This window comes from Apteryx mantelli, chromosome 2 (assembly GCF_036417845.1).
Source record: "Apteryx mantelli isolate bAptMan1 chromosome 2, bAptMan1.hap1, whole genome shotgun sequence".
Classification (NCBI taxonomy): Eukaryota; Metazoa; Chordata; class Aves; order Apterygiformes; family Apterygidae; genus Apteryx; species Apteryx mantelli.
This window is the reverse complement of record NC_089979.1, coordinates 124747010-124763447: the sequence shown is the minus strand read 5'-3', so window position 1 is coordinate 124763447 and position 16438 is coordinate 124747010. Positions and strand designations below refer to the sequence as shown.

The 16438-nt window shown below is 40.0% G+C and overlaps 1 protein-coding gene across 9 annotated transcripts in view; it reads left to right on the top strand.

Moving 5' to 3' along the window:
* The window catches only part of RBMS3 (RNA binding motif single stranded interacting protein 3), a 722481-nt gene that overhangs the window by 218447 nt on the left and 487596 nt on the right, over positions 1-16438 (top strand). For 6 of the 9 annotated variants that reach the window (XM_067291474.1, XM_067291473.1, XM_067291476.1 and 3 more), the window contains one exon: positions 3542-3710. In XM_067291474.1, coding sequence (XP_067147575.1) covers positions 3542-3710 — 169 coding nt within the window. Of the gene's footprint in view, positions 1-3536; positions 3711-16438 lie in introns of all 9 variants that reach the window. The other 3 variants (XM_067291477.1, XM_067291478.1, XM_067291479.1) reach the window with 1 other exon arrangement.

Sequence of the window (16438 nt, the reverse complement as noted above, 5' to 3'; positions counted from 1 at the left end):
GGAGAGCAACAATTCTTCTTCATTTCATACTGATAATTTTCAAGGCTTTCCATTTTTTTTCCTCCCAACTCTATCAGTTGGCCTAGTGAGAGACACTGCAGTCTCTCTCTCTCTCTTTCTCTCTCTAAATCTTGACAGTGTTATACAGCATATCTTTCCTGCAGATTCCTCTGTGTTGAGCTGGGAAGGGTATAGACAGATGAACAGCTTTTTGCTGTTGAGCAAACACCCTGAGTCAAATCCTTTGACCAGTTCTACTTTTAGGGTCCTTGAGCTTATGTCTTCGCTCCCTGACCTTCCTAGGTTGGAGTCACCAGATGAGCGGAGACTTCCTGAAGTTGGCAGGGTGGATGTCTGTTTTCTCGGGCTGATAAACTGGATAGCTTCACGATTTCAAGGCCAATTATCCTGGAAGTGTCTTTGCATATTGACGTTTTTTTCTGGAGGAAAGCCAGCAAAAAGAGAGAGGCTTTTATCAGGTCAAAAATTGTAACTTTGCTACAAAACTGTGAGAGCAGAGGGAACTCCTCACATAATAGCAGTGCTTGTAAATCCTTCCTCCCACGTCCAGGCTGCACAGTTTTGATGGGGAGGAGAAAGGGTATTTGGTATTTAACTTTGCCACTTCTAGGTCCTAAACGACAGGTATTTTGCCAGGTGCATCATTTATTATTTGAATGACTTATAATTTCTCACCTTAAGATGCGAGCGGGTTAAAGAGCAGAAAGAGAGCAGGAGGATTTATTGCTACGTCTCTAGTGAGTGCCAGGGACTGGACTGTGCCTCTCATCAGGTGATAGGCAGGACACCTCGTTTTGTTTGACGCAGCAGTAAGCCGGTAGCAACAAACGAGGCAGAAGCTGGTCAGATGTGAATCCGGATGAAAGATACACTCTGAGACCAATAGTAAGCCCTAAGGAAAATACTTTTTTCCTCTTTGTACAGGACCTGAGAGGGGAAGCGTGCTGGGCACACGTAAGGCTTGGAGCCTTGGTTTGGGAAGTGGGTTATCGGAAGCGAACGATGCTGCCTTCCCCTACTTCTGGGTATTGTGGGGCGTGGGTTTGCTTTGATTTTGGGTCTTGTCCGTTCTCAAGAGCAAGGACTGACTGAAGAATTTGTGATTTTACAGCGGTCTCCATCACTTTTGCATTTTGTAGCAGAGAGCTGGTGGGAGTGGGAGAGGGACTTAAGCTTAAAACAAGAAATCGCAAAACAAAAGTCAAACTCAAGAAGCAGAAGTTTATTAAGGATCTAAGGTGCAATACTTAAAAAAAATATATATATATATAAAAATACAGGGTTTTTTTGCTTCTGTTCTCAGATATGGAAATAGGTTTTGTATGTGTCTGTATGGTGCTGATAGCATGTCTGTCCGACCGTAATGGAGTTCACTGCCATAAAGAAAATAATAAACTAATAATTACAACAATTTACAATGCATCCTCACACCCCATCAGCCATAGATATTTTCCACTCGTACATACAATGAAGACCTATCAGAAATAATAGAAAGGAGGGAAACTATTGCTAGGATAGAATAGCCCAATAGTCATACAATATTCATCCAGGCATGAACTCCTTTGTGAAAGGAGTTAATAGGCAGCCTCACTTGAATGCCTAGTGTTTAAAAATGGGATAAATGTACATGAAGAAGTACATTATGGCTAAAAAACTACTTGATCTGGCTGAAACAAAACCTAGCCCTCATCTCTCATGTAGAAGCAAGTCTACCAGGGCCCAGAAGGAGTGATTTGTCTTTGAGGAGTGAGCTGAAAGATAAGTAATACGTCAAAAGGAAAGAAAATACAGTTTCTGTTCCTTGGAGGAAGAGGGTAAAAGGGGAAGAGGAGAAAAAAAAAAAAGGAAGAAAAGCATTAAAAACCCTCCTTTTTTTCTAGCTGTAGCCATAGCCCCTTTCCTTTGATTTGTCATGATTTAAATTCATACAAAAAGATTTGTTTCAAATAAGCCCCTTTAACTGTAGGGGCAGATTTTTTTTTTTTCCCAAAAGCCTTTTGTAAGAACAAAGTAACCACTTGTCACACACAGTGACTAATGAGAGTTTAGTGTGGGTTTTAGTGTTCATTCATATGCTTTGTGTTCAGCTAGTCCTAAAGTAAATCTTTAGAAATCACACCACAGGAATCCTCCACTTAGGGGTGAGGGCGGGCGGCGACTCTGTCGAGATACTGAGAACTGTTGAGCGGAAACTGCTCTTTTCAGGCTTCCTAATAGGCAGTACAGGAAATAAACACATGCAGGAAGTCATCTGGCCTTTTCTTGAACTTGAAGTTTATACAGCAATTGATAACTGAAGCAAACTTTGTGTATTGAAACTTCTGAAAATCAAATAGAATAAATATGGCATGTGCAGCAGATGCCACCGTGACCTATAGTTTCTGCAATCAGCTCATCTAAATACAGTATTAAAAATTGGAAGGATTGTACCTGGTGTCTATTTTTACAGCTAGGATGTGTCCTTAAGCCTTTTTTGTACATCTTCTTCCATCCCTTTTCCTTACATTTCACTAATCCTCTCCCAATGAAACTGAGCTGAAGCAGTAAAATGAAACTGAAAGTAATGTTACAGAGCTGCTTTCTCTGCATATGCATCAGACTCTTTCATCCTTTGCCTTTCCCATTTATCTTGTAACCACCTTGGGGTAAGGATGGGCTGTGTATAACATCTTGTTCAGTGGTGGCCTGTATTGATATTTGTTTAATGATACGTATATTGTGTATAAAAGGCCGTCTTTGAAAGGAGGGTCAAAATAAATGAAGTGTCATTCTTGAGAATACAGCTTTTGAAATTGATCGCATCAATTTACTAGCAGGGACATTTATAAGCATTTCTAAGAAGTATTATTTGTGCTCATATTTAAGAGCTTTCACTGTAGTGTTAGTAAGGTCATTGTGGATTTAATGCTTTAAAAAGAGCAGTTTTGGATATATAATAATTGTCTTACAATTTAAGTAATTCAAAAAGGTCATGAAGTTTAATAGACTGTTTTGAAGGTTACATGTTTGCAATGTAGGAGTAGATTTGTAAGATTTTGGCCTTATCTAGCCAACAGGTTTCTTGAAGTCCTGAAATCCCTTCTAAACGTTGGCACTAAATTGCTGTTTCCTGTGAAATGGGCTTAGCTGATCAGCAGCACAGTAAATATCAATACTCAGTTCATAATAATGAATAAAGATGGAAGTTTGAGCTATTAATCTTGTGAGATTGCTCCCGACATACTTTTCCAAGACATCCCCTCATCCCTACTACCTTTGCATTGTCCATTTGATTTACATCCCAGCCTGAAGTCCAACAGCCATTCATCCTTACTCTTGGGTATTGCAACATGTGGCTTTTTCACTGGTATCTTTAAAGGAATCAGTTCTGCTTTTCCCAGTTCCTTACTGGAAATGTCCAGGTTTGTTGCAGACAGCGTGGCAGTATGTACATGCACAATGTTAATGCGTAGCTGGATTGTTTGTTTCCTACTCTCAAAGGTATTTTTACGTTGCGTTTCTCTCTTTTCCGATAGTCCAGCTCCACAGTGAGAACGTACCAAAACAGTAAATCACGAGTGACCATGAGCCCTGGCTTTAGCTCCCAGTGGAATAGCAGCCCGCCGGCCTGGAGCACGTACACCTTTCCCAGAGCGAGCTTGCACTACCAGTCCCACGCCAGCTACACCTACTGTGCTGGACACCCTGCTGTAAGTAATGACCCTTTTCTGTGGTTACCTCAGTGACGTGAATGGCAGCCGGGCTCGGGGCCTGACTGCTCCGCACGCTGGGCTGGTGCTCCTCCTGTGCCTCGGCCCTCAGCACGGCTTGTCCTCACGTGGATTAACTGTAATGCTAGAAAGTATTGGAGTGAACGTAAGACCTAAGCAGATGTGAAAGTCCTATGTATGGCTCAGTAGAAATACATGCATTTTTTTTTACATTTAGCAGGGCTTTTCCTGGTATGAAATTATTGTTATGTGCCTTGGTTTCACTGTCAGGGATGTGGGGGGAAAGCTGTATCGGATGGCTTCTCCTCTGTTTTCAGTGAGGTCTGTTGTTAGACGAATGAAGCGTCCTGTCTGTTTCATAGATCTTAAGTTGTACAGGTGAGTGAGTGAAGGAGAGCATCTCTTGTTATCATTAGATTTGTTAATATTTACTAATTTATTATCATCGTAAGTAGTGAGCGCGCAGTCTTTTGTTGCTAGGCTAAGCATCTTGGTCCTCAGTAATTTGCATGAACTGGTGGCCCAAAATAATGGAGGGGAGGAGTCTCACTGATATTGTTTTTTAATTTGACAACCATAAAAGGGTCATAACTGCAGGCTGATGGTTTTTCATGTTCATGTAGCAGAGTGCTTGTAGCAGAGCCCTTTGGTTCTTGTAGGTGAATGAAAGTCTTTTGAGGTTTAGAGAGTTAACTGGGGAAGACCTCATTAGTGTAAGCAATCTTCCCTTTTTCCCCACTCCACACTTTGTTGTTCTAATGTTTGCATTTGAATGTAACTTAAGATTTTGTTAGAACTTCTTAAAGGACGTACTATCTTAACATCCTGTCATATGTATATAATGAAGTTTTGTCATCCTATAGTGAATTCCAGTAGGAAAATGGGGGAACGTGAAGCTATTACTGCAGAGGGGAAATTGTGCTATGCAGTCGTTGCAAGATCTCAGTGATTTGATTAGATCTACTATCTTATCTGCCAACAGACTTTGGCCCAGAAGCTTGGATTAGGAATTATCTGAAGCATTAGCATGGTAATTGTAATGAAGGAGGGGAATAAATTGTAAAATCTTATCTCTTTTCTGAGGTAGTGAAATCTCAGACTGAATTAAACATCTCTATGGAATCTGCTGTTATCTCAATTTCATTATGGTGTCACTGAAAATTATAAAAACTGTTGGGGGGAAAGGAAAGACATTTGGCACTAGAAGGGCACAGATATTTTCCTGGTTTGGAATGATGGCTCGAAAAGAGTCCCTGTGCGGCTTAATTTAACTTAATAAACTGTGGATGTTCAGGTCTTTAATTACTCCTTAACTTTGATCATTTAAAATAAACATTACCCACTTTGCGTCAAACTTTGACCCTACTAAACAAAAGGGCTTACAAATGGAGGCATCTTTGTATCCTTATGAATTAAAATGCCAGTCAAGGTGCTGGAGTCTTTTTAGGCTAATGCCACAGTTCCTCTTTGCTTTGTTTAGGCTAAAGTTGGTGGTAACTCAACTAGAATCACTTTACTTGTACGGTATTTGTGCTCGCTGAGCACCTTCGCGTATGGTCATTGGAAAGGACACTTCAATCTGAAAGTCAATTTACCTGGTTGCTGGGTAGGTGGAGATTCAGAATAGCTGGAGCTGCATCAACTTGTGCGCAGATGGGAAAAGCCAAAATCAAGTGGATAACTACAAGGTGGATAACTGAACTGAAGTCTTGGATTACTCCTGCCTTCAGTGCTCCTGGTTCAACTGTTTAGTAAACTTGGCGTGTTGTGGCTGACGGCTCATCTCAGGAGCTCTGCTGTGGTGCTATTCAGCAGGTGGTGGGACTGGTTTTCTAGGCTGGTGATAAGAAGCTGTACCAGGTTAGCTGTCACAGCAGTGCCTACTACCACAGTCACATACTTCTTCCACATTTCTCTATTTCTGCTCATTTGGAGGGTGAAGCAGTAGATGGAAGCGTCTGTGTTTCAGTTTGTGCCCGTTGCCTCACGTCCTGTCGCTCGGCACCACTGAAAAGAGTCTGGTCCCATCCTCTTGACACCCTCCCTTCAGATACTTGTACACATTGATAAGATCCCCTCTCAGCCTTCTCTTCTCCAGGCTAAACAGGCCCAGCTCTCTCAGCCTTTCCTCATAAGAGAGATGCTCCAGTCCCCTAATCATCTTTGTAGCTCTTCGCTGGACTTGCTCCAGTAGTGCCACATCCCTCTTGTACTGGGGAGCCCAGAACTGGACGCAGAACTCCAGATGTGGCCTCACCAGGGCTGAGCAGAGGGGGAGAATCACCTCCCTCGACCTGCTGGCAACACTCTTCCTGATGCAGCCCAGGATACCATTGGCCTTCTTGGCCACAAGGGCACATTGCTGCCTCATGCTTAACTTGGTGTCCACCAGCACTCCCAGGTCCTTCTCCGCAGAGCTGCTTTCCAGCAGGTCAACCCCCAACCTGTACTGGTGCATGGGGTTATTCCTCCCTAGGTGCAGGACCCTGCACTTGCCTTTGTTGAACTTCATGAGGTTCCTCTCCGCCCACCTCTCCAGCCTGTCCAGGTCTCTCTGAATGGCAGCACAGCCCTCTGGCGTATCGGCCACTCCTCCCAGTTTTGTATTGTCAGCAAACTTGCTGAGGGTGCACTCTGTCCCTTCATCCAGGTCATTGATGAAGAAGTTGAACAAGACTGGACCCAGTACTGACCCCTGGGGGACACCGCTAGCTACAGGCCTCCAACTAGACTCTGTGCCACTGATCACAACTCTCTGAGCTCTGCCATTCAGCCAGTTCTCAATCCACCTCCCTGTCCACTCATCTAACCCACACTTCCTGAGCTTCCCTATGAGGATGTTATGGGAGACAGTGTCGAAAGCCTTGCTGAAGTCAAGGTAGACAACATCCACTGCTCTCCCCTCATCTACCCAGGCAGTCATTCCATCATAGAAGGCTATCAGTACATGGGAACTGAGGCAAGGCAGCTGCATGCTCCTTCCTACAGCATCAGATGGGTGTCGAGTTTCCAAGAGAAAACGTTGCCTTAACATTGGCTTGAATATCTGTCACAGTGTGTATGATAAAGTTAAATATAAATGTATTCCTGTTTCTAACTTAGATTCCTTTAGCCTGGGTTCACTTCTATGGCAAATGACAACAATGAAAGCTGGATACAGAGGAGCTCCTTTATTCATGAATCTTTCCACTGTTGCGTGCTCAACTGGGTATTTATTATACTTCAGAGGATTTCATTTGCCTTCATCTGACACAGGTTCACCCAGAAGAAGCTGTAGGTTTTACTGCTGTATGAAGCCTTTGCTGCAAAACCTCCCACGTGTAATGTGTCTAAAGATCATTGCAGTTTCTTGATGCTGTGGAGGCTAACAAACTTATAAGGGCTTTGCAAGTTCAAGGCAGGCAAATGTCAGGGAGTTGGATCTGGCCTTGAAGTACTTAAAGATATTAGTCCCTGGAGGGAGAGCCAAGAGAAAAGCTTTGCATTTTTCTGCTTTGGTTCAGAGAAAAGCTGTAGGAGCCAAAAAAAAAGAATCATGTTAATTGGGCCAAATGTAACTCAATAAAATCCCATATTTCATTTTTTTTCTAAATGAAAGAAAAAATATCATACAAAGTATAGTGCTAAGAGACCCTTACAACTCTGGCTGGTCATAAGAAATATGTCTGAGCCAAAGGTTGTTTTATATCTGAGAGCACACTCTGCAGCTCTCATCCATCCTGCAGCAATCATTCATTAAAAGCAGTCTTTCTACCCTAGGAAAGACTAGAATGGGAAGTTAGTTTAAACAGAGTATGTTTTCACCTCTTGGGATTGTCCAAGGAAAAAAAGACCATAAGTCATCACAGTCAACAGTGTAATGTGTTTTTTGAACAAACAAGAAGATGCCAATTTCTCCAAGCTGTACTGGGAGGTAGGATACTTGGCAGGATTGGCATATATTAATACAAGCAACAACTTGGTAGATGGTCCTCACAAAGTATGTTGACACTTGTTTCTGATATTTGGGGCTAGCAATTCACCTGGCATTTGTACACATAGACTTATAGCCAGAAACATACAACTTGTGTTGCTCAGAACAGGAGGAGACACCTACCCACCTGACATGCTTTTCTCTTGAATTTTCTTCACATAAAATAATAAGGAATATAATAAGAGTTGAAATAACCCTGATTATCCCCATGCCAATGATAAACTCTAAGAAATGACCACTTAGTGCACTGTAATTTTAAAGTACATGAATAAAGTAGGCAAACAAAACAAATTCATCACCAGCACCTAGTTTGCTTTCAATTGTTTCAATTGAAACTGTGCGGGAGTCTCTTATGTCTGCCTTGAATGTTCAGCTAGTAGTCACAGGCATCTGCCACAATGACTAATGTAGAAGTTAGTCATTCCTTGTGAAGGAATTTGACAGTATGATAGTCTTTCATGAAGCATCCAATGCCATTCTGGACTTGTTGCTTTGAAGCCTTTGTTGTAAGCCCTTGGGAGAATGCATTTAGTTGCATGTGTTAATTGCTTCATGTGCATGAATCTCCACAGTGTATGTGATATCTTTGCAAACTTTATCTAGATGTACAGCTTGGAATATATGCCTTGCCACTAGCATCTATTGTACACTCTAACAGGATTTGGTCATGCTCTACTAGATCAGTGGCAGCCTTCAAAGCATGATTGGGTAAATCTGTAAAGTTATTATTTGGAGTTCTACAGATAATACTTGTCAAACTGTTATATCTGAGATGTTGTATGTGGATCAGGCAATCAGTTTGGTTTAGCAGTACTTCTCTCCCTGTTCCACTGGGACTTCTTTCTGGTAACTTCAAATGCGTTACTGCTTCTGAGATTATACGGTTAGTGGGAATGCGCAAAGGAGAGTTGAAGAAGTGTGACATAAAGCTCTTTGAGACACTTCTGGCCTTCTTTCACTTACTTCTGAGTCCTAATAGGATCTCAGGTCCTTAATCTCAGGAATCATTGGAAGGAACTTAAGACCCAGTAGACAGAGCTATAGCTCCCTTTACATTTTCATGCTGTGGACCCTCAGATAAAGAGAGCAGTAAGGGAGCAAGGCAGTCATAGTGGGCAACACTAATGAAAGGTCCCACTTGCCACGAATGGGACTGTGCCGAGTCCATCTCAAAACTTTCCAGTCACAGGTAGATAACCCTCATTCCTGATGACGAGATTGCAGGACTGTATTACTGTACAGCAGTAATGCATTTTTGTAAACTGAGTTCTTCGATCATCACCCTAAATTGAATTCTTATCTGTCCTGAGCCCTCAATGTTTACTTTGTTAATAATTAGCTGTATGCATTTATTACATTAGAAAGTCTGCCCTTTTAATCTGATTAGATAATACAAAGTTTAGGGACGACCTGAGAATGAGAGATGCAATTACTAAGTTTGTGTGTATATTTTTATATGTGCATAGGTATTTGTTTGTATATATAAATGTATATTTATACACATGCACACTTGGTTAAAATCCTTGTGAAGGACATAAGAAGGCTATTCTCAATGCAGGGCTGGTCTTGGTGTAGATTGCTAGTCTTCTAGCTAGTCTTCTGCAGTCCTGTCATCTGAAAAGTAAAGCTAGTTAGGGATCAAATTCTTGTAAGAAGTGGAATATCCTACTCAAGATTGGTTCCATAGCACAGAAATAAGACTGACAGAAGCAGTATACTGATACATGCCAAATTCTGATGATAAACTTTAAATGATGTGACCATTCTCTGTAATGAGAAGGTTTTAAGAAGCAATTTTCCTTAAATCCAGGCAGTGTTCAATACATATAGGACTGGAATCCTATCCAAAACAGGCCTTTATTTCTCTAGAAATGTAACAGTTCAGCAATCCATTTTAAATTTTTTATACCAAGGTATTTCTAGTGAGTAATTTTGTTGCACATCTTTTTAGAGAATGAGATGGAGCTAAGACTTGAACAGTTCTGCAGTATAATATTGTCCTCTATCATGACTAATTTCCAAGATATCTCTTTAAACAGAAGCTGTCACTTTCTGATCTGCCTTGAGCCTCCTGCCTGCTTCATTTTGTAATGTCACGAACAGTGGATTGTGGATTCATGGAACAGAGCAGATCTGATTAAAGACGAAGAAACTTCCTTTTACACATGCACGTCCTTATAATCAGCAATGATGGGAAAGGAAATAAATAGTACAGTACACATAAATTGGAAAAGTCTCTCCAAGAGCCCCTCTATTTCACTTTAAGTTCTCAAATCTGTTTTCTCTGTATTTAACCTTAACCCTTTCTTACTTTCAAGGGTCTTTCATGTGAGATTGATCCCTGCCATTCTCCTGCCAGCATTTCTTTGATGCTGCCAGCCATTGCCATTATAATAGCCCCTGTCAGCAGGAGACAGGTAAAAAATGGATATGGTCCAGAGAAGGATCGTACGCTGTTGAAGGACCATTGAGCAAAATGTCTGTTACATGACACTTTATATACTGAAGTATTTAAGGTGTAAGACATATTTTGATCAGCAAAATCTGGTGACCACATTATGGAGCATTTGCCTCAGCCCCAGCTTTAGAAGCCTGTTGGTGAATCTGGGGAAAGCTGAGGTGTGGGCTGGAGAGGGGAAACAGGGAGTCTCTAGCCAAGAGGAAAAGCTTTGTCACCAGAAGCTAGTCCTTATGAGTGCTGATAACAAGACTTATGAAATATTGCAAGAAGCAGTAAGGAAGAAAATGAAAGAAGCAATCATTAAAGGGAAAATGAAAAGGATAACATCTCTGTTGTAGGGTGTGAATTGTGATATAAGAGAAAAGCTGTGCCAGGTAGGAGGAAAGTAAATGAAGAATTGTGGAGAAAGGAGTATCTTTAATTGACAAGTCATTGTAGCTATAAGGTGTAAAGAGCAGCTTTGTGATCAAGTGCAAATCCATATGCTAACTGCTGACATAAATTATTTATTCTGTTTATCTATTACTTCCATCTACAGGAACAGAACCTCAAAAACATGAACTTATTAGGTTGCAAATGTAAAACACATTTTCACTGTGGCTAGGTTTCTTTGGGGAAGGGGTGTGTGTGGAAATTTCAAACCCCTAAACAAATATGTCTCTTAATTAACTTTTCTCACCATCTGTGCTTACTTATAGTTGAGGCAAGTGGTACCAGTGACTTGTGAGGTTGCTTTCAATAGTGCCTTTCTAGGCCAGCTTTTCAAAGCAGCAATCGCATGCAGTTAATTCCGATCAGATCAGCTTATCAGCTCAGTTCATTGTAGTGCTTTCATAATCATTCGTGTGTGACAGCCCATTAAAACTTGGCCAGGCCTTAAAAAAAAAAAACAAAAAAACAAACCACAAAATCCACCAGTGTTTTACATTCAGCCTCTGAGATATCTAGCATATTTGATGGCAGTTGGGGTTTGAAGCTGATCACCCTGGTCAGAAATGCTCCGGGGGGGGACGAGGCAGCCCTTGCTGCTCCTCGCCAGGGGCACAGGAAGGAAGGGCCTTAGCTCCTGCTGCGTGACAGCAGCACCTTACGGTCCCAACTCAAAGCCCCTAAACATTCATGGGGAGTACTGACAGTATGCGGTGCTTTAGTTAAGGTGCAACAAGTATTTTTTAAAACATCTGGGGAAATGAAAAAGTTCCACGCCATCTTGAGTTTTGGAGGCATCTTGTTTCTCAATTCTGATTTTTGTGTGCGAATGTTATTTTTTTAAATTATTTTTGCCTATATTGACTATTTATTTACACATTGCATATATAATGTCTTCTTGTTCTTTTTCAAAAGAGTAATTCATGTTGTTGATTAATATGTGTTAAAGCATCTTTTCTTTTATAGCTTTAACTATCCCCAGCTTGTATTTTAAGAGAAAATTTTCAAATTTTCCACAAAAAGAGTTTGTAGGAGAAAAAATATTTTTTGGAAGTATTAATATTAAAAAAATATAAATCCTCTGTAAGTAATATTTGTGCACTTTTGTAATTTCCAATGAAACAAATGAAAATTATTTTTAATAAGACAGACTTTTGTGTGGAAAATTTGAATGAAATCTTTGAAACAACAAAAAATACATCTACAGTATTAGTAAAATACGTACTGCTGCAGACTTTCTGACCACCTCCTAGTGCTAACTCAGTATGACTTTCTGAATGTGAGAACTTTTTGTTTATAAGCTAAGTCTATATAGGAATTATCTTGCTGATTTTAGGGTTTTATCCTTGCAGAAGAATACTGACCAAGTAGATACATGCAGAAAGAAGGTACTGTTTGAATAGATTTCCTAAACTTAGACTGAAAGATAGACTTGTAGGAGGCCATAAATACAGATCTTAGTAAATATCTAAATTAACAACTACAGATATTGATTTATATACATATATGTGCACACACGTGTGTGTGTGTACACATGTATGTGTCTGCATTTGTGTGTGTCTATATATGTATAACAGTGCTTCAAATGTTTATTTTGGTTTTCTGCTTTAATTTAGCAAATAGTAGGTCCCTGGTTCTATTTTGCAGCTTCTCTATTACATTTTCAGTGGGCCAGACAGGTTGTCTTTAGGAGTTGTTAGTAAGGTGATGAGTTCCTCCAAGCTCCAGAGAAAATCCTGGTATTAAGCTCGGGAGCAGATGCTACAAACTGCCAGCCTGTCACATGTTTTGGAGACACCTGACACTTTTTGAAAGATTGATCATTTCAAAAGGCCAGCCACTGTGTTGCTTTCATTTTAAATAATTAACATGCTCAGGAGATTTCCTTGTTGTATTGCAGTCCCCAAGGGTGAAGATTTTTGGACTAGTCTGAACAAATACTGCTTTACATAGTTTTGCTGATGGAGTCTTCCTCTTCTCTCTTAGCTTTAATTGGTGGTATGGATTTAAAATAAAACCACTCAATTCAGTGAAGGCATAGGGGATGAAAAATTTCCTTCTGCGTTTAAACCTGCCTCCTTTAACATGACAAAGACCTTTTGTTTATAATGGGATGATATTCAGCAGCACTATGAGCAGCAGCTTCTGTTTACAAAAGGAGCTGGGAGGGAATGTGTGTTTGTGGCAAATGCTGATTTGTCAAAACTGAAATGTTCTTTTGATGAGATTTCATGATTTTTACCTTAACAAATTACAGATGTTTTTACTGGAAACCCAAATGCTGACCAACGATCACTTGTCCCTTGCAGTTTTCTGGCAGAAGCTCCACCAGCTGTTTAGACACCTTGAGAGCATGTGATCTAAAAAGGATCAAAATTCTACAGTTCCTGTCATGGTTGTGATTAATTTGCTAAACAATCTGAATTTTGACCTTTGCTACCTCTACTGAAATGCTTGCCTTTGCTTTTATTAGTGGAGTTTCCTTCATTAAAAAAAGGAAAGAGAAATGTAGGAGATAATGCGATCTGTATGTTTCTTGGGCCTGTTTTCTAGTACAGTTGTGTACTTTTGGCCAGTTTCAAGATCAAGGTTACTGTGGGAGGACTTCCCAGATGATGGGGAGACTGGAAGCATTGTGTGGAAGGTGCTCCCACCAGAGATATGAAGCAAGGAGCTGGAGTTATTGAGAAGGGAAAACGCAAATCCACAGGAAACCAGGCTTTTTTTTTTTTTTTCCTGCTACTTATGGTACTGTGATGAGTTGTTCCATGTAGGCTTTTTCCTGGATGAGGATTCTGACCTCAGAGTTGTACAAACACAGGCAGTCCTTGTCCCATAGCATGCAATTAGATGGGACAGAAGATAGGAAGGAAAGCAGGGGCACTGAGAAAAGTATCTTATCCAAGGTCATGCAGCTGTTTATAGAAAAGAGTTGGTGATAACCTTTGGTATTCTTGAATTTCAAGTTGGTGCCTTATCGATCAAACCAGCTTGTATTTCTGTATGTTTCCAACCATATACTAGATAGTATTTAATTTTGTTCTAACAAGCTGTAACTATGGATGATGGAGGTGTTTCCTGAAGACCAGGACTTAAAGCTGAAAAGTCTTGTTAGTTATGTTCTTTGCTTTTGATCGGTGTCCATCTTCTGTGCTATGTCAGGTTCTGATTAAGGATGTTAAATATTGACATTTGTGCTTTTGGGAAAAATAGGCATGCTTCCTGCAAGAGCACCTCTCTAAGGCATTGCTCCTTTGTTTCTTTGTTTTTCTTTTATTTAGGGGTGTCAATGTTTTAGTATATTTTTACGTGGTATTTCTCTCTATAGTTTCAAGATGGACTGCCTGGATTTTGCTAAATAGGGTATCTCTGGTTCTGCAAGGAACCAAATACATTCCATTCAGTCCTTCCACTCTCTGCAAATGCACGTCTTTCTTGAGTATGCAGGCATCTTCCATGTAAGAATAAAGAATAGAAAGGGCCTGGAAATACTTCAGAGGTCTTTGTGGAGATTCTTCTTTGAATTTTGGCAAAATGCAGTGGTAGAAATCTGGAATGAGAGCCAAATCTGTTCGAGACTGTCCTGTCTTGGGGATGACCTTTTCTTGGATGCTTGCCAGCGGGGCTCTAATGAAACCATAGCTGCTGCTGATTTCTCTGACAAGTGCTTGCAGACAGTAAGAGCAAAAGCTGGCCTTCATGTGCAGCATGGTCATGAACAGTGTGATGGCTGTCAGGAGATCTAGCCTGTGGTCTGTTCTAGCATATTCATTTCTATCCTGTTCTAGGCTCTACTACTGCATCAATTGTGGTATGGGAAAAAACATATAGTTTTGTTTCCCTGTCGTAATTTCTATTTTGTTTCTTCACCTGTATCATGTAATGAGAAAGTCTGCCCACAGATACTTAGGTGCGTAGCTGATTTTTATGTATTGTTCATGATTTATTATAAAAATAGGCATTTTCAAACTCCTAGCAAGCACCTCAATTTTTGCTTTGTTATCAGGATACTCTTTCTTTGACTGAAAGCTTCCCTTTCTTCAGAAGCTGAACTAGTAGAAATGCTCGTAATGTATACAGCTGGATGAAAGGTTGGATTGAGTTGTTTTCCTACCAAACTATAAAGTGATTTTCTTTTTAAATCTTTCTTTCTATTTGGCTGCTACTTTGTGTCCTTTGTCTGCTTAAGGAGGACAGGTGCAATTATTCACCTCTGAGTCCTGGGAAAGAAACTGTAATTCAGCATGGCCTCTAAGAAAGGAATGTAATTCACTGCCCCACATACAGTACATTATGTGGGTCAAACCAAATTTTGAAAGCTCTGGCACAGTCAAGGAGAGCATATGATGAACAAAGCTTGGTACCACATCGGGCTGTTTAGCTTAATACTTTATTTGGTAGTAGAAAAGTAAAAGAATTAATTATAGATTGAAGCTTGATAGAATTGGTTTTTCAGTCTTTTAAGGACAAAATCTCTTGGCACTACTACATGAGGAAAAGGATTTGTGAAGGTTCTCTAACTAGTTCATTGGGATGTAGATTTTAAAGGCAGTGCTAGTAGATCCATCATTGTTAGATCCTTTAATATTTTTATTTTTATTTTTTTTTAACCTTGATGAAAATGGGGGCCAGGACTTCGGAAATGTAGCACATAATTCCCTTTTGAAGAAAGGAGGTTCTTCTTTCCCTTAAAGAGCTCTCCTGCCCATGGCTGAGCTAAGTTATTCTGTCTGAATACTAAGAGGTTTCAGCCCAGAGTGAATACATTTCATAGACATTTAATAGATTAATGATGGAGAAGATCTATTTACAGAATGAAATTTTGTACTGGGTAAATTAACAGTGCAGTCAAGCTGTGGTCCCTTACAACTGCAGAACAGCTGTACCACAGCATACCTGTTGCTTGGGAATTACACAAAATGAACAGATTTATTTTAAAGATATGCTCAAATTTCAAGATCTTACTTCTCTCCTATGGAGAAAATAAGTCAGTTTATGGCTTCTGTATCATAGGTAAGACTTTTTATTGCAGTTTCCTATTTTTGCTGGCTGATAAGTTTGATACTTGCCCCTTTCTGTCTACGACTTATCAGGTCTTGTCTAAGCCTAAAGGCAAGTTTCCCCATAATTTTGAATAGAAACATTTTTGCTGGGCAAAATGGCAACCAGCTTTGAAATCTTGTTAACTGACTAAAAAGAAATGAATTAATTTGAAGGACTATACCCAATTCTGTTAATTTACTGTAAGATGTTCCATGTGAACAAACCCTTTTGCTTGTCTTGTCAACATCTCTAGGGGTGTTGATGATGGCAGAGTGGTGGTGGTCTGTCTGGGCCTTTACCAGCTTGCATGATTAAAACTATTTTTCCTTATTAAAAGGGGGGCAAAAGAAAAGGATTTTTTCCTTGTTACTGGGTAGAAGGTAAACACATGCCAAAAAAAAGTGCCAATTAAATTATGTTTTTGGGAGAAGAGTTACACTGTCTGTAAACAAGATGTCAAATATAAAAGAGAAAAATTAAAAAAAAAAAGCTTTTACTGAAAGAAATATATTTGTCTGAGATGTTACCTGTAACATTCTTAAGGAATTTTCTTTTCTCCATACTAATTTAGTCTGAAAAAAAACCCAAATCCAACTCTGTCTTTTCAGCTAAAGGAATGCTTTTTAAATTGACCTTACACATTTTTAAAAGTCAGAAATCTGGAGGAATAAAAATATCTAATTTCTTACACTCAGACTGAAAATACTTCTTTCTGATTTTAAACTAAAGTGAAGCAAACAATGCAAAAGCAGATGTAACAAGGCTAGTGGTCACAGAGAGATGAGTTGCTGGCCCAAAGGG